The sequence below is a fragment of the Corvus kubaryi genome, unplaced genomic scaffold, assembly GCF_017639235.1.
Source record: "Corvus kubaryi isolate FWS band 111438036 unplaced genomic scaffold, C.kubaryi_AGA036_p1.0 133, whole genome shotgun sequence".
Lineage (NCBI taxonomy): Eukaryota > Metazoa > Chordata > Aves > Passeriformes > Corvidae > Corvus > Corvus kubaryi.
This window is the reverse complement of record NW_024580667.1, coordinates 13,772,916-13,798,159: the sequence shown is the minus strand read 5'-3', so window position 1 is coordinate 13,798,159 and position 25,244 is coordinate 13,772,916. Positions and strand designations below refer to the sequence as shown.

General features: G+C 44.3%; 1 protein-coding gene across 1 annotated transcript in view; it reads left to right on the top strand.

Annotated features, from left to right (window-relative positions):
- Positions 1 to 956: 956 nt before the first annotated feature.
- Positions 957 to 25,244, top strand: part of GRPR (gastrin releasing peptide receptor) — a 29,175-nt gene continuing 4,887 nt past the window's right edge. Inside the window, exons 1-2 of the mRNA XM_042037371.1 lie at positions 957 to 7,693; positions 7,984 to 9,122. Coding sequence (XP_041893305.1) covers positions 8,704 to 9,122 — 419 coding nt within the window. The 5' untranslated portion in view covers positions 957 to 7,693; positions 7,984 to 8,703. The remainder of the gene's footprint in view (positions 7,694 to 7,983; positions 9,123 to 25,244) is intronic.

Genomic DNA, 25,244 nt, shown 5'->3' with positions numbered 1-25,244 from the left:
CAAAGCCACTACTTGGCCCAAAAGCTAGCATTGCCAAATTCATAGGAGGTGTTCTGAGTAAGGGAACTACACTGGCAGATGGCTTTGCTTTCCAGAAAACCCAATTCTTCCCTTGCTTCTCAGACATGCTAACCTGTGCTCTCATATCAAAAATACAGCTGGAGTTAAGCAATAAGGATCAAGTCAGACGCTCTGTTGATATGCAAAGCCACTAAAACAAATCCTGTGAATGGGTGTTGGGGACAGCCCACGAAACTAAAATCAGAGCTAAATTAAACTGAGACAAGAGCAGAAGCTCTGCTCAACTTCTGCCCTTTTCTCTCCCTGCTGTAGGAAGATTCTCCGAACCTGTCGCTTGCTGGCTTCTCGCTCCTGCTGAGGCCGGAGTGCAGCAGAGCGGGGCTCTCGGCCGGCTCTCGGTGGCGGCGGTGTCAGTGCCTGCGGTCGGTGCTGTCGGTGTCGGTGTCTGCGGTCCGTGCTGTCGGTGTCGGTGCCCGGTGGGGCGGCAGCGGCCCCTCACGGCCCCTCACGGCCCCCCACGGCCCCTCACGGCTCCCCCACGGCCCCTCACGGCCCCTCACGGCCCCCCACGGCTCCCCCACGGCTCCCCCACGGCCCCTCACGGCTCCCTCACGGCTCCCCCACGGCCCCTCACGGCTCCCCACGGCTCCCCACGGCCCCTCACGGCCCCTCACGGCTCCCTCACGGCTCCCCACGGCCCCTCACGGCTCCCCACGGCTCCCCACGGCTCCCCACGGCCCCTCACGGCTCCCCACGGCCCCTCACGGCCCCGCCCGGCAGCGCCGCCGGCTCAGCGCCGCCCTCTGGCGGCCGTGCCCCGCAGCGCCCGGGACAGAGGGGGGCCTCGGGAGGCTCAGCCCCGGGGAGGGGGCGGCGGGGGCGCATCCGACCTACCCCAACAAAGCGCAGAAGGCTTTGTCAGAGCAAAACTGCCCTCAGAGCTTCTGTAAGGGTCCAGGGAGCTCCCCTTCCCCGCGAGAAGTCTCTGGAGCACACTGCGGGGATGCGCCCCTCGGAGAGATTCGCGCATGGCTTAACCCCGAGCATCACCGGAGGCTCGGGACCTCTTGCTTGTCACAACTACAGCCTCTTCCCCTTGTAACTTAGAAGGCAAATCACTGCCCTTAAATATTTGAGATTTGCTCTCTTTCTCATGTGAGGGAGTATAATAGAAAACAAATCAGATACCAGCTGCAGACAAAAACAATTTGTTTAGAATGATTGTTACTGCATGACTCTACATTACATGATTTTCTTCTTGAAACATCCCTCAAGTACAATACAAAGATGGTAAATGGTAATATTACCTTGCTGTGTTTCTCCAGCACATTTCTTTGTGAGTTATGCCAGCTAGCTTTGGAACCATTTGTTTAGAAAAAAGCTTAAACAACCTTGTTGATAAAGGCCTTCAACATATTTTTCTTCTCTAAAATACATATTTGACACTGAATTGTTTCATTTGTTCCAATCTCCCAGAGTACAATTCTTATTATTAATAATAACAATATTTCCGTTTTTGTGTTTTTCTGTAGGTGGGGGATTGTACCTTCCCATGACAATGAAGATGGAAAAAAAAAGTACATCTTACCTTATAAAAGGAAAAGAACATCATGCATTAAGCAATAATTTATTGCACCAGCTACTTGTCAGTGACAACATTGAGAGAAAAAATATTCCAACCCCAGGAGCCCAAGGATGCTGGGATAATGCAGGGAAGGAAGGGAGTGAAACTGGGTGTGAATGCATCAGCACTGCTCAGCCCAAGGAAGGGCTGGCATGTCCTAAATGATACTTCTGCAGGCCAGGGGTCAGGAAGGAAGATTTAGTCTTGTTAAAATGGCACCTATATTTCCTGTGAAGTGACACAGCTGAGATGCTGATGGACACAGGGCTGATGCTCATAATTCTAGGTCTCAGCATAGATCTTCTGGCCCTTAGTATCCTGCCTGACCTCGCTAGAGTTAATATTTGAATAAACTCTCTGGCTGACTCTGCCCAAGTTTCACCTACCAAGTGAAGTCTGAGGTACCTCCTAAAGGTCCCAGGGGAGCTCAGTGCTGTCTGGCAGTAGGTCCTGAAAGGAAAGGTGTTAGTAGGAAGGATTTGTAACCTTGAGGTGGTGTTACAGGCCTGGGGCTGCCTGTTTTGCAGTGTGTATGCCACTCCATGCTCTGCTCTCCTCAGCGGTCTTGCCAGGGAACTGCTTCCACATCCCTGCTAAGGGCCAGCAACTGCAGGGAAGAGCTGGCTCTGCTGATGGCCAAGAGCAGGAGAGCTTTCAGGAAGTGTTTGACCAAAGTGCCATGCTATAAAGTGCCCAATTCAAAGTGCCCTTCAGGAAGAATTAGGAAACTCAGGACAAACATGACTTATGTGCACTTTTCTTGCCCTTCTGATGCTGCTGTCCCCAACCTTCTTGCACCCAGATCCCCTTTTTTCCCCTTTTATCTTGGAAAACAGATGCATGGAAGAAGAGCACCTTCTTTTACAGCTCCAGCCCAGACTTTTAATCTGGATTCATCCCTTCCACTGCACTGAAGTTTCATGCACAAAAGTCTATAATTCTTTAAGACTCCTCTAGCCCAAACTGTGCTACTAGCTTCACCTTACTTGGCCATGTATTACTTAGGATGATGTGTTTGATTTTACATTTAACCCAAAACCTTGGCTTCCCCTGCTTTTCTCATCTGCCTTCTCTTTTTCTGCATGCTTTTTTCCTTCTGCAGGATCTTTGATGGTTTCTTTTTGTCTCCCCTCAGATATTTGTGGGATGATCTTTCCTTTGTACCCTTCCTTGCCCCTCTGAGCTGTCCTTATCCACAAACTTATGTCTCCTTTCCATGCAGATGACTTTCAAATCTCAATGACTTTGCCTCCATCTATCAGGATGGGAATCTCAATCTGCAATATTTCCTGGGGAATTATTTGTTGCCATCATGAGCTCAGCATGGTTAAACGAGACATTAATATTTTCTCTGCACCGAGGTGGCAGCACTTTTCCTGACTGCTTTTCACTCGGTCCTGCTTCCTACTTGTTGCTCTCTCTGCATCCCCAGGTCTTTCTGTCTTGCAGGGTGTAGGTATGGGGAGGTGTGTGTCTGTATAAAGTATGTGAAATAAAACTTTTCCTACCTCTTTTTTAGCTAAGATTTTTTGCCCATATCTTGCCTGCTACAGCATTCTTTGCTCTCAAAAAATGCATTGTTGCTTCTTGGAGGGCTGCCAAGATCCTTGTCCTTGCATTGGGCTCACATCAACACTCTCTGTGCATCTTTCCCAAATGTGCCCTCCTTGCAAGAGGCTCACACAGGCAGCTCTCTGCATTCTCAAGTCCCTTTTCCTCCCTCATTTACCAGGTACAGCCTGGTTCCTTGCTCCTGCTGGCCCACCCTGAAACCTTTACTCTTTCACTTACTGCATTTTCAGATGGTGTTATGGCTGTGTTACTCTTTCAGCCTGGCGGAATATTCCTGTAAATATATATCTGCATGTGTCTCCTTCAAACACTTCCTTCTCCATGAGCACACATCCAGTGTGTTAGGCATTTCAGACAACCCTTCCAGCCATGTCAGTTTTTGATGACTGTGTGTCATGATGAAGTGCTGGGAATAAGTAAGGGATTTGTGAAGCTAAATAACACACTGAAGGAGTTGTCTAATTTAGGATGAGCAAGCTATTTTCAAAGGCACAGCGAGAGCACTTCACATTGTGTGGCCTGCATCTTCATTGGCACTGTAGGCTGTGCATTAGCAAGGCTGCAGGATGGAGGAAACTTGACAACGCTTCATTTCCATTCTTCCATATGCAAGAAACCAGCACATCGTATCTACTCAGGGGACTTTTATGCTGTGAATTATATTCAGTTCCTTCCCCAGCCCCTCTGACCTCCAGTCATGCAGGTACAAGTACAGATCTTTGCTCAAGAAAAAGTTTATGTAATTTACTCTCTAAAGCCCTGATGTAAATCTGAACCCTGGAATGAACTGGGTTAGAAAATCACCCTTTTGTGAACAGTTTCTGTTAACTTGGTGACTGAAACAGAGTGGTGAACACAGAGCATGATATGGGCACGTAGGGGTGACAGCAATAAAAATGAAGAATTTGCTTGAAGACATTATAGGCAGGATGCACGACACTGCTTTGTTCCCTCTGGGAGATGAAGAGTTTGCGAAAGGAGAATATTTGGTAAATCAGCGGATGTTGTGCTTCACAAGCTCAGCAGTGAGTAATCCCTGGTTCACTGGTTCCTAGCCCCAGTAATCCCATTATCAGGAAACAGCAGAACCCTGAGCACAGGGACTCCTCTCCTGACTCTTGACTGTGGATGCAAGTTTATCCATCTCCTCTGAGATGGGAAGAGGCTGCTAAAAAGGAAAGTCACACAAGCAACCATGACACCCCTAGCAAAGAGCCATGCTCCAAGGAGGTGATTCCCATTGCCCCCACATCCCCTGGGTGCTGGACATGCCTGATGTGGGGGATGCTGCATGGGCTTCCCACGCTGGTGCAGCACGTTGCTCCAGCTCTCTGAGGTGATGGCTGGGCCAGCCTCAGGGTCTGCTGGTGGCCACACCAGCATTCTCTGTCTTCCATCACCAGGTCATCTCCCATGGAACCTCACAGGGCCTCAGAATCCCCTACTGCATTAGATTTTCCAAAGTGGTGCATTTAGATATGTAGAACACATGATCAGTGTCTTTCAAAAGACCTTGGCACACTGGCTGTTTGGGCTTTTTGAAAATCTGCCTGGAGTTGTGACTGCAGCAGCTGCAGCTCTCCAAGAGCCTTTGAAAAGCGGGTCCTCGTGTACTTTCCTCAGTGCAAACTGCATTTGTTTGAAACTCTGGCTCCACTTCTGGGTGGTGAGCTCATAAGCAACGTAGGAGCCTAAATTTCATTACCTTTCATATAGGTTTAAGTGCTTTTGAAAAGTTTGCCCATCATACTTTTACAAATCTACTTCATTGTGCACAGTCAAGGAGTAAGAAGGTTGTCTTTTTGCAGCTGTCATTTGGAGGTTGGACAAAGGTTGAGAGATGAAAAAAAGGCATCTATTGAAAGCATGTGGGGAATCTCTCACTGTCCAACCAAAAACCATTATAATGCAGGACCAGGCTCATGAGCCCTGCATTATTCCATTCACAACTCTGCCAACAGCTTGTTAAGTAACTTTGTGCCAGTCACTTCTGCTTCTTGGAGTTTTTTTTTTTGGTTGGTTGGGTTTGTTTTTTTTTTTTTTGTTTGTTTGTTTTAATGCATGCAGGTTACTCCAGTGGTGAAACAGGGGTATTGATGCTTACCTTCCTCTGGAGAAAGGCTTGGGATCTTGAAATGAACACAGAGGTGGCATGCTCATACAAATGCCCAGACATTTTGCCTGCTCAGGGAAGGTAAATGTTAGAGTGAAATTATTAAAAAGGTACACTATTTATTATAAACAAAATCTCTCAAATGAAATTTATGACAAGACAAAAACATGTCTAGGAAACATCCTCAGCATTTTTAAGTTACTTGTGGGGGACATCTGCAGGCCAGGCAATGGTGAATAAAGCCTGTATCCTTCATCTTCCCTGAAACAGTCTATTTACATTTGACATAAATAATGAATATTTTTAATAATCTAAACTGTTTCAAGCATTATAGAATCTGGTTTTGTTTGGTTTAGGGTTTGGGTTTTTTTTCTTTTTTTTTTTTTGTCTTTTCAATTTCTCATTCTCTGTGGTCAAAAGAGTTTGTCCTAAACCTGAAACCTGGATTTGTCAAAAGCAAAAATGAGAAACCTGTAACTTTAGACTTGAAGTGCTTCCTGGAATGCACTATCAACCTTGCAAAGATAAAGGTGAAGTGCACCCTCCTAGAGATCATGAGAGCCCCTTCCTTCACTGATGGAGACATCTGGGATATGGTGATGTGCCCCATCTCAAAAGCGTGATCAACATCACTGTCTGCTGGAGGATCAGCAGGATTTCCAGCATTGCTTCTCGTTTCTTGCTTTGCTCACCCCACATAGTTTGCCATGTAAAAGGAAGAGAGATTTCAGTGTAGAAGAGTCTAAATGGTGAAGAGTGATGACTTAGTGGCTCTGTTAGAGGATTTTTGTCAAACTGACCACTTTGTTTTCCATCTGGAAAAATAAAATTAAAAAATTTAAATTTGGTGGGTTTACAAATCCCAATGTCAACAAGCCATTTGAATGGGAAGGGAGACAACAAGTCCCCACCTCCTACTCAGGGCAGGTCACTACCAACTACTGATGAGGCTGCTGGGCACAGGGGTCCATCAGGTTTACACCAAATGGCTGCTCACACTTCCAGAAGTGTCCTCTCTACTTTATCCCAATGCTCAGAAGGCAAGGTGTGGGGGGAGGGAGGGGAGAGGTGTGCATCTCTTTGTCAGGCAGTCCCTATCACCAGGCTCCCAGATATGCTGGGGGAAGTCCTGGGAAAGGTGTCCCACCGTGGTGTGTGGCAAGGCTGCTTCAGTAGCTCCACAGTTCCTCTCTGTGCCTTTGGTATGTCCTGCTGTGCCAAACAAGGCATTGCCTCCAAATGGCATCCATCCAACCTGGCAGCCTCGCCCAGAGCTGGCCCTGACCAGCAGAAGTGCCCGTGTGCCCCGATCAGACTGTGCACAATTGCTCTGCGTCCTCTGCTTTTAACGGTGGTAACCTCCAGCCTATTCTTAAAAGCAGGCTTCTGTCTGAAAGGAGTACCAGGAAATTTGGCTTCTCCTCTGCACGTTCAAGCTCTCAGCACAGCACTTTCATGGGTGTTTGGCTTGAAAAACTTATGTAAGGAGCCCTACTTAAAGTTAAGGGTACACATAAGTCCTTTGTTGACTTAGAGTGGACAGCAGAAAAACAGCTGAAAACACTGACCCATGTCACAAGAATGAGGCAGAAAAACAACAACTATTGAAGACTCCTGCTTCAAATCCCACCCTGGGACACCACTTTCAAACCCCTGGAGATTTTCCAGACTGTGTCCTGAAATGCCTCTTTTATGCAGAAACCAGTGATCAAACTTTAATGCCTGCTTTGAATCACCTCCCCTCTCACTACCAAGTAACTCTAGCAGTTGGTGAAACATTCTTTTGCCTGCAAAAATGAGCAGTGGCAAGAGAAAATATAAATTACAGCTTCATTTAATTCTGCAGGCTGGCTTCCAAGTTAACTATGTATCTCTGCAGTCCAGAAAGGCCTTGTATATATTCATGAATAGCCTGTTATAAAGCAATAAGGCATCAGTAATAATTATATCTTAATTCAGTTCTAAGAAGGAGTTTTTCCAGACTGTTATAAGCCAAGCAAGTTTCTTTCTGTTGCATCTCAACATGCATTATCTGTGGATGCCAATATGATGGGTACCTCATAAATAGAAATTATCGCATAGAGTGGTGAACTTTGTCCCTCAGTATTGTTACGTCCAAATTAAAAAATTAACAAAAAAAGGTGCAGAATTCAGGCTTCCCTGGATAACTTCAGGCTCACACTGCTAGTGTTCATTTGCCTACCTTAATGACGATGTTGGGTTTTATCTTAATTGGCTTTATTAATTTCACTTGTCTAGGGAGGAGAGGGGAAGATGAATTTGGCTTCATATCATCATTCTCTTTCACTGGAACAATTGAATACCAGAGTGCAAGGAAAATAAGTGTGCTTTTAGTGAAGAAGGTGGGATGGCTTTTCTGAACACATTGTTTGCAGTATGAAATTAACTGGGTTGGGCTTTGTTTGGTTGGTTGGTCTGTTTGGGGTAGAGTTGTTTGGTTTTGGTGGGTTTGGGGGTTTTTTTGGGTTTGTGGGGGGGGGCTTGGGGTTTTTTGGGGGGAAGATTTGGTTTTGGGTTTTTTTGGGGGGTGAGATTTTGGGGTTGATTGTTTTTCGGGGGAGGGGGTGGGTGGCGAGCCGGTGACGCACGTCAGGAGCCCTAAGTGAGCAGATGTGTATTTTTTCACCTAAAGAGTTAAGGGCGGTGCTGGCCGCCCGCCCTCCCCGCGCGGCGCTGCCCGGAGCATCCAGCAGGCGGCCGGCGCTTCCCGGCGCTTCCCGGCGCTCCCGCCGCTCCCGCCGCCCCCGCCGCGCTGCCGGCAGCCCGCGCACACCGTGGGAAGCAGCGCAAGGACTGACGTCCAGAACATCCTGCCTATAGGATCCGAGCCGCCAGCCGAACCCCGCTTTCCCCTCTCACTTTAAATCCGGCTGGCGAGGGCAGGCACCGAAAGCGGGAGAGATTGGCAATGCAGCGTGGCAGCAACTCCCGAAAGTTCTTGTTTCTGTAACTCCCTGCTTTCGGGCTCGGAGCTGCCGGGCAGACCTGAGGCCGGGAGTTTAACAAGCCCCGTTTGTGAAAATGCCTGCCACTTGCTGGTCTTTGAATTTGATAATTGGCCTTCCAGAGCTGAGGAATACTTAACAGCAAGACAAGTCAAGGAGGAAAAGGCAAGTTTCACAATTCAACCACGCAAAAACATGTTCTCCTTTCACCTTATGGAAACAGGACTGTGGAGAAAGCTGCAGGTGCTTTTCAATTTGGTTATTGACAAGATGTGTCACAAAGTAATATGACTTTTAAACTTTTCTGACTGTTTAAAGCCAGCAAGGAGCCACAAAATTAAAGCAAGAAATTAATTTGAGGACTTTCAAAGAAGAAAGCTGTTTTCTAAGAAGAGCAAAGTAGGACGATGGCATCTGGAGAGTGCCTTCTGCTAGACCTAGAAACAGATAACTTCATTTTCTACAACATCTCTGTCAACCAGAGTGCAAACTTCTCCCTCCATGGGGAAGATTGGTTTTACCCAGCGTTCCTCTATGCCATCCCCACGATCTACGGGATCATCATTCTGATAGGTCTTATCGGCAATATCACTTTGATTAAGATCTTCTGTACTGTGAAATCCATGCGAAATGTCCCTAATTTGTTCATTTCCAGTTTGGCTCTGGGAGACCTGCTGCTTTTAGTGACTTGTGTGCCTGTGGATGCCAGCAGGTATCTTGCTGATGAGTGGCTGTTTGGCAGAACTGGATGCAAACTTATCCCCTTCATACAGCTCACCTCTGTAGGGGTGTCAGTCTTTACTCTCACTGCTCTCTCAGCTGACAGGTAAGCTTGGCTGCTATTGCCTTGAAAAGAAGCCTGCATAATTATGACTCCATAAAATGCACAATTACAAATTCGTATTTTCAGGTAAAATGTTTATTTTTAATGTAATGAGGGAAGAAGAACCACCTCAGGTAATTTCTGGTAATTATTAGCATACAACTTGAGGAGGTTGGAGACTGAACACAGGATACTTTTTCTAAACTAAATGTTTGTGCAATTTAGCTAATAGTCTACATTAGTTCAAATAGAGACAAGAGCAGATCAAGCTAAAGACCAGAGAGAGAAAATACCATTAATGAAGCTCTGCTAAAAGATAGCATGTTCATATTTGCCCAAAAGATAATTGATCCATACTTCATGAAGTGTGAAGGCACTGGAGCAGCAATTTAAAGTGCAGTGAGAATCAATTCTTTCCAGTGGCTTTCTTCCTTAAAGTTAATGATATGTGAGGCAATATTTCGTAAAATATTTTTCAGATATTCAAATGAGTTTGCCTGAAGCCAGGAATCGCAGTTTGCCATAGCCTGTGTATTTCCCATGATTAAAATGTTTGCCCCTTAGCCAGTCAAAACTGATCTGTGCTGTTGGTTCAGAAACTTCCTCTTCCAATAATGTTTAGTAAAAAATAATGTGTATTAAATATGCTGGTTTATTTTCTGGATGCTTCCAAAAGAAATTAAAGAATACATTGTCACCATGATGAAGTGACACAGAACCAGTGAGTGAAAAATTATTTCAGTTTTGTTTTGATCAAAAAAGACATGGGGGATTGCATCCTTGCTCACAAATAAGTGAAACTAGGATTGCTGTGGGTAGTCCCTTGCATGCCACTGTTTCTTGCTAACCTGCTTTAAAACACCAGACTACTTTTGTTCATATTTCAATTTAGTTCACACACATATTTCAATATAGTATTTGCAGTCTCGACAAAAGCAGATGACTCCTTAGTGTTTCAGAGACAGAATAGTCAATATGTTTGTCCACTCCTCCATGTCAGGATATATATAAAAATAGCACTGGCTGTCCCAGTAGCAGATGACAAACACACCTATGTGCAGATAAAAGTCTTAAAGCAATATGTTTTAAAGTGCTGTGAAAATAGGAAAACTACACTAGTGAAGGACCACATGCACTTTTACTCATGAGTTTGATGTGGTGTCTGGATCCCCCCGACCACTCTGAAGAAAATGTTGGGAAAACAATAAGTATCTCTCCAGGAAAATACATCTTTCCAAAGCTGTAATGTAAGTTGTTTTAAGGGGTGTAAGGAACAGAAAAATGCATTGTAAAGAAGATTATGTTAGAGAGATCTATTGCTATCTGATCACATGCTACACAAAGTAAACATTGCAAATGCTTTTACTGAGCAGCATATGAACAGCACTTTTTGCCCGAAGTGATAGAACAGAACAGAAAACAGCAGCTAAGACAGTTTATCTAAGACCTAAAGCTTGGGGTTTGGTGACTTCAAGCTCTGAACTTCAGCTGTATCTGGAACCTGTTAACCATCATGCTGCACGGGTGATCAAATGTTCCAATTTCCAAGTGGTCATTTTACCCTCTTCTAATGCATCTGTGGTCCACTGCAGAATGAGATAATAATGAAACTTGTAACTTTGTTAGGTCTATGAATCTAATATGCTGTGCATTGAAACACAAGTGTCCCTTATCTGTTATGTTTGCTGAAGTTTCTATTTTGATAAATTAACAGCAGTGCTGGGTTAATTTTGTTACAAAATAATACAGTCTATATTTTGTCAGCTCACAGCCTGTTAGTCTATTTACTTAAAACTGTCACCCTGAACTACAGACCCCAGTATTAATCATGTCAGAATCATTAGGGAAATAACCTTAAAATGTAAAGGGAAAGCTTTCAAAATGTGAGTTGAATGTGAATCAACATGGTAATGCCTGTTGGGGGCTGTGGAGGATGTGGAAGCCCAACACCTTGCTGCAGGTGAGTTGCTCAGCCTGGAACGTGGTGTGGTTTCATAGACACCCATTTCTGATGACAGACATGGCACTGCCTGAAGGGAAACACCTGCAGAAGAAAGGGGCATGGTGGTGAGATGGTTAATGTTCGGTGATGTGAACTCCACCTGAGATGCTCACATGAGGCATGTGAATGTCCCTGTTCTCATTAATCAAAGCCATAGACATGTGAGAGAAAAGCCTCCTAAACCTACTCTGAGTAGCATCACATGGCATGGTCTCCAAGGAAAGGGAGACTTGTCAATTTACTACAGACCTTTTGTCTATAATTCATCATCTGCAAAAAATTATCATACAACCCTCTTGGTTTCAGCATCCTTCCATTGACAAAAGCAAGCGGGAACAACTTCTGGCATTACTGACTGTATCATGGTGATGGCTAGAGAGACATCACAGGGAACAGAAGTCTGGTGTGTGAAGAAAAGCATTGGAGTGTGATACAAGAGGGTCATTTCCAGAGACATGACCAATAGAACACAAGGTGTAAAGCAGTGGGTAGGTGTGATGGGCAGATAGAGTATGTGAGAGCGTGAGTCACTTATGCTGCATTACAACAATGGTACAAATCATCCTGGCTGCGTTGGATCACCTTCTGAAAATGAGGAGCCCAGTTTTAATAGGTTTTTGCACTGACATCATTGGTGCAAGAGTATATGCCTTCCTGAGGTATACTTTTAGTCTTTCCATTTCCACTTTCCCCTGTGTTAGGAATCTCTCATCTGCCAGAGATGGCAACCACTTGGCTGAGTGCCAGCCTCCTGCATAGAGCACCTAAAGCTGCTCAGTGGTTTGACCCGCCAGGAACGAGGGATTGCTCTGAAGACTGGCTGTTCACTTGAAGACTTCTCAAGGAGAAACAGAGGGGCAAACTGCTGACCTCAGCTTTTCCTGCAGTGGGAGCCTCCCAGCCTGCAAGTGCTCTGTGTGGACACATATGGACACAGCTGAGCATGCCTGCACAGGTTTGAGCAGGAAGGGACAGCCAGAGGGTCCCTGGGTGCTTAGGATGGCTCTGTGTACAGTCATGAGATTCCATTCAGATTTTGTCATTATTTCAGACAATATGTAAGAAAGGGCAAAAAAGAGTTTACAATATTAGAAAAGTATTTCCTGTGGAACCACTCCACTGGCTGCATGGTGCTTTCATCTGTCTGGCTGCATTTGCAGCGGGAGCTTGACACCTGTTTTCCTGCAAGTACATCAAATTTTCAGAGCAGCTAAGAGAGGGTTAAGGCATGTGCTGTGCTTACAGCCACCTTCCATGAGTGATAAGGCACCAGTGCTGAGTATACAAGAGCAGCCCATGTGTGTGCGTGATGTTTGTGTGTTTTAGAAAGACTGTAAATGAGGTTGGCAGGGGGAAGGACATCTGTCTGCCCTGCTGCTCTGCACTGTCAAGGCAGTGGTTTCTTCAGCTACTGCTCAGCTTATCCCAGAAAAAAGGGAGTTTGGGTTCGGCCCTCCTCCTTCACCTCCTCCTCAGTGCAAGGGTAAGGGGTGCGTGAGAGCAGTGGCACCTGGGCTTCTAGCCCAGGCAGAACAGCCAAGGCTGTCTCAGCAAGGGACAGGAAATCAAGGAAAATCTTTGCACAGCAAGACGAAAAGCACCTATTTAATTGCTGATGTCATGGGAGACGTCTTTATTTAATTGACTTTCTCCCGTGACTGACAGGGTTTATACATTTGCATTTGAATTAACCAGGCTGTCAAGCATTGATCATAGCTCCCTACTGTTAGGCCAGCATCGTAAAAGATCGAAATGCCCCGGTGCTCATGCAGCGAAACCTTCCTGAAGCAATGCTGTTTTCACAAGCACACAGCAGAGTAAGTGTAAAATGTAATTGGAGTTTACAAGCAGCATCTTTACTTTAAGCACCTTGGATTATGTGGATTTTAGTACTGGAAAACTGCAGCAGTGCCTGCCAGCCAGAGCTGCCTGCAATCCTGTGGAGGGAGGGAGTGACAGTGTAGTGAGATATGTGGAGTGATGTTACACAGGAGATTAGGTGGCTTACAGTGGTAAAACCAGCTGCAGACAGCAGGATTGCGGTTGTGTGGGAGACCTGAAATGAAGATGTTAGCTTTGGAAATGTGGACTTCAGTGCCTTGGGTGCCTGGATGGATGCAAGGATGCTGCAGGGTTCCCAGCTCTGCTGGGTCTCTTGGAATGCATCACGAACACAACTTTTGATGCTCCTCTGAACTCATACGACAGTTTGTTTATCTAAGACATAAAACTTTCAAACAACACTCCTAAAAATAGCAGCAGTGCAAGAAAAGAAATAAATCCAGAATTTCTAGAAATACACTTTAAAGCATGCAAAATTCTTTGTTTAGTGGACTCATCTCTTCTATGATTTAGATGTCTCCAGCCCCTACTATTAATATTACCTGCAATACTACAGTAGGTGTAATCTCTATTTGCCAGTTCATTTATTTTATTTTACAATCACTGGTTTATATCTCCACTAGAGAACTAAGGGAAGCATGCCATCCTAATGAAAAGCTATGAAAAGTCAACACAGATTTCCATTTAGTTGATTTACAGAGTGACACTTTTTGTTTTAAATACCATCAGTTGTAAAGTGCCAAGTCCATAGTGGTTATGAATTTATTCTGGGAATTCTAGTCACAGTATTCATGAAATACCTTCAGGACACTAAGGCACTATTTTGGAGCATTTTACTTGTGCTGTAATTTACTGTGCAGCCCCAGGAAGGTTTGAGTGGGTGGCAGAAAAAGCCACTCTGAACTACCAAGACAGCATCTAATCCAGTCAATGCAAGTTGACAAAATGATACCCTATGTGGAGAGTTTGGGTCCACTGATGTGATCTCAGACAGAACATCAATCCTTCCAAGTCAGGGAAGAAAACTGGAGGGACTTTGAGGCCCAGCCCAAAGCCTTCCCGCGCACTGAAGCACCGGGCAGCCCCATGTCCACCCTTGCCATTGGCACAGCGTGTGCTGCTGCCCTCCACATGCTGATTGATGCAGGGTGATACACACATAGCTCTTTCAGCTGACGTATAGGAGTCTTAGATCCTGGTTGCTGGCCACTGTGTCAATATAATCTCAACACTTTTTACACCCGTAGTTTTAGCTCTCATTTCCTCAGCCCCTGAATCCATCTGCATCAAGAGCAACTGATCAAACAGCACAAAGTTTCTGGGTATCTTGATTAACCAGAGCAGATGGCCAAAACACAATAGATGAACTTCTATAACCAGGAAGATTAGAGCTCCCATTTATAGCAGTGGGACTGGTGCGGAAATCTGAGTTTAGAGTCAGTGCTAATGTGCTGGAGACAGTCAATATTTAAGCAATCAAAAGGAAGAAAAGTCAGATTACCTATTGTTTACATTTCAGTAAAACCTAAAACCCCCAATCAGTTGTCATGGTCTCATAGTACGAGGTGCTGTACACGCTGTTATTAAGGAGAGCAACTCTCTGTGGAGAATTTGCTAGCTGTGTGTCCCAGCAGTGGGCTGGGATTTCCCCATCACTGCAAGGAGATGAGCTTATGGTGGACCCATCAGTTCATGTCTTACTACATGATGTTCAAATGTGGACAATGGCCTGGCTGAGAAAAGTAGGAGGGAGCTGAGCTGAAAAAGGAGAAGCAGGCACAACCATGCTGTGAAACATCTAGTAACTGCTTTGCTCATAGACAGCCATTGCAATAACCTGTTTTCCTTTATTTTGGAAAGAGACTTCACCACTGTCCCTATGGAGTCCCCTCACCTTGTTTTTCAGCAGTTTGACACCCAGGTGCCCACTTTACCCAATACAATGTAGGACATCAAGGGCCATGAGCTCGTGTCCATAGTAGGCTCTGCAATCCCCGCCGACCCCCAATGTCTGCTGCGTAGGATCTCAGGCAGAGCAAGGGTTTTCGATGTCCCTGTGCCATGGGGCAGAAAACGGGGACAGTCCATGGCCCCCTCACAGTGCTGAGGCACCTGAAGGCATCCCATCAGCAAGCCAGTTGCTATGCTGTTGATAGAAGCAGAAAGCTGGAGATCCCTTGCAGAAACTCCCCTCCTGATGCCGGGCTAGTGATCAGTTTAACTGGACTGTAGAAGACTGCGGAGCATCAAAGGGAGAAGCGTGGTCAGGGCTCTGCCCATCCTGTCCTCACTTGCCCTCTGTCCACAGTCAGTTCCTGCAGCTCCTGGGATGGCAGGACAGAAAACAGTACCATGACACCTTGAGAGAAAAAAATGTTTCTTCACACCTTCAGGCAACCCTGAAGCATGAGACTGAGATGTGAATGCTCAAATGACCTGGGAGAACCAGAGACGTGGATGCAGGACTAGGAGATACTGCACTAGCCATCAATTCAGCAGTATTTCTTGCCCACATCTGTGCACAGAGGCTATTGAATATCTCACAGGATTTGGATTAGAACAAATGTTTCCAGTGACATGAGGCTGCTTTCTGAGTATTCAGACTAAAGGTGCATGTGTCACCCTGCCCTCTCTTGTGTGTCTGGCACTCTGTTACCCTCTCTTCTTTAGAACTTCTATCATATTTCAAATTGAAATTCATCTGGCTGCTAACCACTGCATAATAACCTGACTCAGAGCAAAACTGGAAGGCTGAGAGCATTGGGGTTGTTCAGTCTGGAGAAGAGAAGGTTATTGCAGTCTTTCAATACTTAAAAGGGTTTATAAGAAAGAGAGAGAGGGACTTTTTAGCAAGGCCTGTAAAGGACAAGGGGCAATCATTTAAAGCTGAAAAACAGTGGGTTTAAGTTAGACATAAGGAAGAAACTTTTTACGATGAGGGTTGTGAGGCACTGGAGGGAGGTTGCCCAGAGAAGTGGTGGATACTCTGCCTCTCAAAGTGTTCAAGGCCAGGTTGGATGGGTCTTTGAGCAGCCTGACTTAGTTGAAGGTGTCCTTGCTTATTGTGAGGGGTTGGGCTTGTTGATCCTTTAAAGGTCCCCTCCTAACCAAGCCATTCTACGTCTCTGTGACTAGAGCAGTCAGGGATAGCAATAGATTGTTCAGCCCCTACATGCTGCTGAAGTTTCATATAGTAGTGATGATGTCTTACGACACCTATGTTTACTGAAGCCACAAAAAGGACTTAAGCATCATATAACTGGCTTAGCTTTATACTGAATTACACTAAAGCCACGACACGATGAGAATCCCACAGGATATCTCATTTTGTCACATGCAGAAGAGTCACTCTAATGTCTTCTCTTATCTTTTCTTTCCTTAACAGAGCACTAGGTTTTTGCATCTCCTGCTCACTTGGCTCCTGTATATAGTATTTTACACATAACTGAGTTTAAATGGTTTCTTTTAGACTATGGCCATTTATCCCAATGAGTCTACAACATTCTCAGTCTGGTTAGCCACTGTGTCACCTGCAAACTTTTCCAGCAAAGGTTTTATAGCCTGCTCAAGGCAGCTGATATGCACAATAAATAACACTGCAGCTAGAGCCTGTTCGCAGGACCCAGGCTACAAATGGTTCCACATACTGCTTTTTACCACCATGCTTGATGCCCTGCTAGGGAAGCATGGGGCTCAGGGTCCCCACCTGGGACTCCCCCTTCCCAGGCCAGGAGTCCTAGTTTTAACCCTTGTCCTGTGGGAGTGGGACAGGGATTGTGTGGATAGGAGAGGGAGAACCACATGTACCCTGGCTCACACGTGCATATCTACGTGCACTGTCACTTGTGCCAACATGCCCATGAAAGCTGCAGCTCCTCTGTACACCAGCATGGCCTACACCCTATTTACATCCCCTATCATGTTGTGACAAGATAAAAAACCTGAAATCTGCTGTGTGTTAAACAAGACAGACTAATATTAATTATCACCTGTTAGCAGGATTAACCTATCTCTTATTCTCTCTACAACTGGCCTTGGGCAGCCCAAATATTTGCAATTTTCTTGATCACACCATCCAGTTTTTCTGAACACCACAACTTTGAAGCCAGTTCTCCACTTCTGAGGAAATTCACCACTTTTTCAAGATCTGTAAAAAAATTAACACCAGTTGTTCCTCAGCTGGTTTCTTTAATACTCCTAAGTGCAAATTATTCAGGCCTGCTGGTGTGAAATTAGTTTATGTTAGCAGATGTTGGCTCACATCTTCTTTAATACAACTCACAAGTTTTCTGCTACATCTGTAGTACTGTACACATAGTATAGAACCACATATATCTCCTACATATTTGGTCCTGAAGACAAATATCTGGTTATTGCTTTTCACTTTGTCTCATCATTGTTCATATCGTCACCATTTATGTGTATGGCTGACTTACTGATTTTTTTTTATTCCTGATGTATTTAAAAATGCACATTTGTCAATTACAGAGTGACCTTTGATAATTTGTTGGCTCCCTCAGCTTCCCTTATCAGCCACCAACATTTTAAAACTCCAATACTTGCTGTCATTTACTTTTGCTTTTTTCCCATCTGTTGCATATTGATTTTTTTAATTACTTCTTTGAGGTTTTGGCATGACTCCTCATTTTCTGTTATCCAGGGCAGCTTTTTGCCTGCTTTTTTCATGGCAAGGTGGGAGACACCAGGGAGCAGGCTGGAAGTCAGTGACTAATGTATAGTTAGTGTTGCCCCTTTACATTTATGTTCTCAGTCATTTGATTTGAAAGTTGCTTCTAACTTTAGGAAATGTGCTTCTCTAAAGTTAACAGAATCATAGAAACACAGACTGGTTTGGGTTGGGAGACCTTCATGGTCATCTACTTCCAGCCCCTCAGAAGTGGGCAGGGACACCTTCCAGTAGACCAGGTTGCCCAAAGCCTCATCCAACCTGGCCTTGGTTCTAAATATATATAGCTTTTTATTCTATTTCCACAAAATTAAGGTAAGCACACCACAGCTGCTATAGCTTATGGACGTGCTAATTTTTAGGTCAATGATGAGCTCATCTTTCTCTGTCAAAACAAGGTACAGTATTGATTTATTGTACATCACAGGCAGGACTTTTTGTGTTGAGAAACTGCCATTTTTAGAAACTCTAATGAATTTCTATAACTGGCTCTGTGGGATATCCAGCAGTTATGCCACCTGCTCAGATAACTCAGTGATGCTGTCTTTATGCACCAAAGGTGGTGCTTTCAGGAGAAATATGGCAGATTCTCTAGTGAAATGAGGGGTTCATGTCTGAGGCCCCACCTTTAGTTGCCCTGGTCAGGGTTCAATCCTCAGGCATGCAGATCCCCCACTCCCAAGCTGCTGACATCCCTAGAGACTTGGACTGAGGCAGCAAATCCTTGGATGGAAAGCATCCCTGGGGCTTGCTCCTTCTCATGCCTAGTGGCCCCGGTGCCAGCACCAGTTCTCCCAGCTCCACTCCAGATGCTCACCACATTGAAATCCCAACAACAGCATGTGTTCTGGTATCACATGACACAGAGCAGGCACATCCCTCTGGCTCTACCCAGGCACTGAGCCCATAAAAATGTGTGCAGTGCTTAGCTGGTGCTGGAGAGCTGTGTGGAAGCTTGCTGGTTTTGAAGTTAAAGGATGTTTCTAAACCGTGTCCTGGGGGGCACCAGACATAGCATCGCCAGCTGGGCCAGGGAGGGGTTTGTCCTGCTCTGCTCTGCTCTGTTCTGCACTGGGGCGGCCTCACCTCAAGTCCTGGAGGCAGTTCTGGGCACCACAATGTAAGAAAGATATTAAACGATTAGAGAGTGTCCAGAGGAGGACCATGAGGATGGTGAAGGGTCTTGAGAGGAAGCCATATGAGGAGTGGCTGAGGTCACTTGGTTTGTTCAGCCTGGAGGAAACTGAGGGGAGGCATCATTGCAGTCTACAACTTCCTCACGAGGGGAAGAGGAGGGGCAGGCACTGATCTCTTCTCTGTGGTGACCAGTGTCAGGACCAGAGGGAATGGCCTGAAGTGGTGTCAGGAGAGGTTTAGGTTGGATATTAGAAAAAGGTTTTTTACCCAGAGGGTGGTTGGGCACTGGAACAGGCTCGCCAGGGAAGTGGTCACAGCATCAAGCCTGACAGACCTCAAGAAGCATTTGGACAATGCTCTCAGGCACAAGGTGTGACTCTTGGGGTGTCTTGTGCAGGGCCAGGGGTTGGACTCAATGATCCTTATGAGTCCCTTCCAATTCAGCATATTCTGTGGTTCTGTAAATGAATGGGTCCCATCTCTGCTTCAGACAGCAGGTCTCACATCTGTTCACAAGGAACTGTGAAGCTGGCCCCACTGAAATCTTTAACCTGGCATCAGGCTGAAGATCACTTTCTGAGAATAAATACCCTGGGTGCAAAGGGGAATTTTCTGATAAGAAAAGCATCATCCATGCAGCTGTTGTTCTTTATTTCCTGCAGTAACCTTCTAATCCATTGTTTTTCATATGTATAGGTAATTTCTGAAATATTTGAGGCTGTGGATGGTTATGATTAGGAATAACACATTCACTATGAAATGACTAGTGTTTAAGCTCTCCTTCCCCAATATGTAGTGCAGTTCAGTGCTCTCTAAAACACCCTGTCTCAATTCTGAATTTACACATTCCTGGACTGAAATTCTGATTTGTCCATATTCTAGGATGATGTAGCAGTATGCAGGTATACAGATTGAATTTTGAACATATGCTTTAAAAGTAAGAACTATGCCACTTCCATCAATGCCTCCTTTTTCTTTTCATTTATATGTTAAGTTAATAAAAAGAGAATGTAGGCAGTACCTGACAATGTATTTAAGATTTGCCCATTAGAGATGTCTTTGTGCCCATATGCAATTTACTGAAGATTTTAATAACAGATGTTCACTCAAGAATCATGCATAATAATGATAATCTTAACTAAGTATGCAGAAAGCAGATAGACCCAGAATAGGTTGTTGGAGTGTGTTGATGGGTTAGACAGTCTAGCAATTGTGTGGATTTACTGAATTGTCTTCAGAGCTATAAATATTCATAACATCCATGGTGGAAACAATAAGGAAAGTTTGTGGTATTGCATTTGTCATAAATTTCTTTGGATATTTAGTAAGACTTTTTTCTTGCTTTCCAGGTGGAGCATCACACTCAACAGGGCTCCATCTTCTTCATTTATGCAGTTTTTCCATAGCATCAATTTTTCTCTGTTGCCTGAGGCTTTTTTGAATGGTAATTGAGCCAGTCCTTCATATTATGTGGGCAAAACAATAATGTGATGCTAGTAGAACATAATTACAAAATCTCAGTGAAAGGATTTTTGTTTGGTCTGTTCTCGGGCCAGGGCCAGACCAATGTGCTCACATTAACCTTACAAACGGGAACAGATGTTTGGGGATCAGAGGGACTGCAAATTGCACTTTTCTCCCCATTTCAGTTACAAGGGGGAACAGAAGAAGTATGGGGGACATGCTGACTGAGAGGCAGTTCTTCCATCATTACCGCAGGAAGTTGTGGCAATTTCAGGAGCTCGTTTCCTAGAACTGGGAAGAACTCAGTGTTTTCACTTCTCAGCAATCTACATGACTGTTTCTGTAAGACATCACTCCATTCCAGCCAACACCTGCTTTTTAAATTTATTTTGAGATTCAAATTAGCTCAAATTAGCTTGAGAGATTCTCAAAATATAGCTCAGTTTAAACAGATTCAAAACTTCATAAGCAGATATCTTACTTCAGAGAGAAAACAGAAAGTGTCAGTATGGCACATCTTTCCACCAGCCTGATGCAGTGTAAACAGTGAGACTGGTAATGAAGCAAGGGTGGACAAGGCTTCTGAAATCTTGTTTGAACAGGTTTTAACACACTTGGTTTTTAAAACCATTATAAAAATTCAGGAGTGGGGCACAGGATCTATTTATGTAAATGGTGTAGGATATAGTAACAGGTGATACTGTAAGAGGAAACTTTCCTTGACAGTTAGGGACTCCTGCAAATTCATTTTGGAGGGGCAGTGTTCCTTTCCTGTGGAAAAAGGATGGGTAGGCTTTTTTTTCTGTTATATTTCTTGCAGGTGTGAGGTTAAGCTGCAGAAAGATGGACGTGCTTGGAAGGACTGAGATAGAAAAGGGCAGTACTCCGTGGCAGAGCCTCTTTCAGCCATTTTTGCTCCCTACACTCCTGGCTCATGTACATTAGTTTTTTCTTGCTGGCATAAGGGAAGGGAGAAAGGCATTAATACAAAGCAATCATAAAAGAGGAGAGCAAACTGAGGCTGCCTATAGCACCAGCTTCTCCACACAGCAGAAAGTTACTTCCCTAAAAAAAAAAACCAAAATGGGGAGTTAGTCATATGGAGCTAAATTAATTTTAAATCCCAGGAAAACAAATGATTTTCCTCCCCATGTTTTAGTTGTTTTAATTTAATTTTTGTGGCTGTTGTAACAGGCACAAGTAAGTGGATGAAGGTGACAGGAAAAAGCTGTGAAGGAAGCATTGAGGCTGCAGTCTTTATGGATAAGGTCCTTTCTTCCCCAGAGAGCAAAACTGCAGCCCCTCTATGCATAGAAATATATAGGCAGTATGGCTTTGAGGGCAAAGCCTGTTTATGCTTCAGGTGGTGTGTATTTTCTTGGCTCAGCTGAGGAGCACAAAGATGGCTAAAATATTTTTGTACCAACAGAGAAACTACACCTAGGAAACTTTGACATCCATTTGGGGGCATATTTTGGTTGGTATCTTTGGACAGTATATCTGTAACTGTATTTTTCATGCTACACCTTCTTCTGTGTTTATATTCGAAGCTGCAGCTTTGGGGCTAAGTGCATGGTATTAACCAATGTTTGCATACTGTGAGCTTTAGAGTACATTAGGTGATGCTATCATTAGTTACATTATAATTAACACAGGGACAACAACACAGTTTTCCTGTTTCCCTGGCATAGTAACCTCAGCAGGAAAGTATTTACCACACAAAGACCTTGGGTGCATCACATTTTAGTGGTTTATGGTCATTTCAGTAGCTTCAGTTGCGAGAAACAATAACTCAATGAGCACGATAGAGATCCTAAGGGATGTGTAAAAGACATTTTCAAGGATTCAGTGGAGATGCACGTGCTGTGTGGGCTCCTACCAATCCACAATGAATTTTGGGGATTAAGTTAAAAAGTGATCAGGTGTTCCAGGTTGAAGCCACACAATTACCCACTTCCTCTTGGAGACTGACCTGGAGAATAGGGACAGCACCATGGTCACTGTGTCTGGTGTGGGGAGGATTTCCTTAGGGGGGAAATCCTCACGGTGCCTCATGAATTGCAATTGTATTAAGCACACTGAGGATAGCCCCATGAGTAATTTCTGTTTGAGGGCTTCTGTGAGTGAGACTGCAAGACAAGGAGCTGACTGGCATCTATCCTGGCTGGGAGGTCATTGGCAGCTGCAGTGTACATGGCTGCTTCAAGTTGCTGCTTCACAAGTGAGAACAGGGAAATTCAAGCACTAGCAGTAGTAAAGATCAGCATCTTTTTCATATTTCCGATCAGATCAGCAACACAGTCATTTTCATCTGGGCTGTTTGGCATGAGTTCTTCGCTGTGTCTTTTTTTATTCAACTGAATATTCAGAAGGCATATTTTTAAGTTTTGGCCTTTGTTGTAGGGCATGAATTGTACCTCTGGTTTTTAAGCTTTTCCAAAAATTTCTTTAAAAGCTGATAGGGAAAGTTTAGCTGAAAAAAAAATATATATATTTCAAATAATAATTAGAGACTGAATGTGCGAGCAGCGGAGGGGATCAGTCCAGTGCCATGTCTAGATCTACTGCAGACAGTTGAACATGCAATGTGACACATACTCTTAAGAGCCCATGTTTCTACCTGGGTTAAAAATAATGCTGTGGCAAGACCTTTGCATGAAAGCTCAGCTCCATGATGTCCATGGCTTCTCTAAGGTGTATAGGTATATTCATCAATGTCCCCTTCAAAGTGGATTGAAATATTCACATGCTGGATGTTAAATATGGGAAAGTTATGTGCCTTAGGCTAGCTCATTGAAAAACAAAATGCAGGGGACAAAGCTGTGGAAAGCTTGAAATATTATTTGACATACAAACTGGAAATACACATGCTGAAAAGCAGAATGAGCTTCTACTCAAACCCAGTCTACCTTGATGAAGTTCCGAAGAAATGTCAAATAAATTATAAAACCCAGGCTTGACCCTGCCAGGAAAGTGGTGTGGAAAAGAAAAGGAGTGAAGGCATTTCTGAGCCCCACTCAGAAGCCAACCAGGAGGTGCAGCTTTTTCATACCCTGAACACCAGCAACAGGAAAATCTAGTGGTGTCTCAGCCCAAGCAGCAGCCTGGGGGGCCATTCCTCATGTGAATCCCCCACCCTCCGTGCCCTTTCCGGGAGCAGCCCCTGCAGCTGCTCTCCAGAGCCCGAGCTGTCGTGGGAGAGTAGAGCAGCTGAAACACAAACTGGGAGAGACCCACTGACACATCAGCAAGGTGACTGGAAATGGGGATTCCTACCAGATCAGTACAGATCAGTCACACATCAATACTCGGAGACTAGCAGAGATTACTGGAGATCTCTGAATAAATTAACCCACAATCAAGGGAGTCACACAGTCAGCAAAATAATTTAATTTGACTGTCAGGCTATTAAGAAAGTATCTACCTGTGCTTCTGCACCTGAGAACTTGTATTTTCAAAGTCTGTTTTCTAGTTTTGTTTCTTCTGTTTTATCTTTCTGTTCTTTCACTCCCGTGTCTTGAGTCTACACTGAACCCCTTGCAATTAAAACCTCTCTCAGATCTTTTACATCTGCTGTAGGAGGTTTTAAAAAGAAACTGAATGCCTAGTAATCAGTGCCAGCATTCCTAAACATTTCTAATTAGGTTCTGTCCAAATTAAATTGTTTGTAAATGCCATCTCTAATTAAAATGTGCTAATAACTTGAAATGGAGTAATTTTTTGTCTATTCCAACTCTGTTAATGTTAATAAAAATCAAACAATTTTGCTTTCTCTATATTCTTTAACTTATCCACGTTCCTGGAAAATAATACTGGAAAATATTCTCTCAACTGTCTATATTTTGTAAGAAAATCCGTGAAATAATCATGCTAACATTTCATGTTGATAAGCATACAGTAGACATCTGCAGAAAGACCTTTGAACCAAATAAATCTGCTAGTACCTTGATATATTATTAATTTCCTTTTGCATTTCTCTTCTTTAAGGTTTACTGAAGATTTTCAGTGAGCTAGTGTTTCTGTCAATAATCTATATCTGGACAATGAGACTATAAATTGAGCTATTTCAACAACACTCCTTTAGTAATCTGCCTAGCACTTCTGTTTTATGACTGCAATAGCCGGAGCATCATATTTGTTTAAGTGCCGTGTCTTTCTTTGCCTGAGTTTATGATCTGGTGCTGGAAGATTGTGCTTTGTGGTATGACACCACTTAATCCCCAGTTTCAGAGTGGAAGTTAAAGAGGTGCTAAGCAAGCCTTAAAAATACTGTGTCTGGCCACTACAGCTGGAATAAAGGGGAGCTTGGAGCATAAGTGGTTAAACAGCAAACTACTGAGCACGGTATTCATAGTACATGAAAGCAAATGTCGTCTACACAAAACATCTGTATGAAGAAATATTTGCAAATGACAAAATAAATGTCCAGATACAGTCTTCATTAAAAAAGTATGTAACTATGTATGTAGTTATGTATACATGAATATAAGTATATGTATGTATATAAAATTCACACAGAGATATGGAGACACATATATACTTACATGAATGGAAAGTTAAGTATGCTGAGCAGGATATTGCATATAATCAGAAGTTGAATGCATGCTTAGCCTGCAAATAAAGCAGTTACCCAGTTAAAACAGGGCAGGACTGATGGGCTCCTCTTTCAGATTCTGAGCTTTTGGATAATGCAGGCTATAGCAGATGGGGAGTCATGGAGTGTCTGTAGAGTGTGGGTTTGGGCTGCGCGTGGAGGGGCCCTGGTGTGCTGCCTGGACTCGGGCAGGGCGTTGTGCTCACTGCCTCTGCTCCCACCCGGGTGCCCAGTTCAACTGTGTGAAGGAGCCAGGATGCTGGAAGGAGCTTAGAAATGGACTCTGAAGCAGCTGATGGGATGCCTGCCATGCCAAAGTGGGCTGGGACAGCCCAGGACCCAGGCACACACCGATCCCCAGGGAGCAGTGAGCAAAGGGGAGCCAAATGCACCATGGGC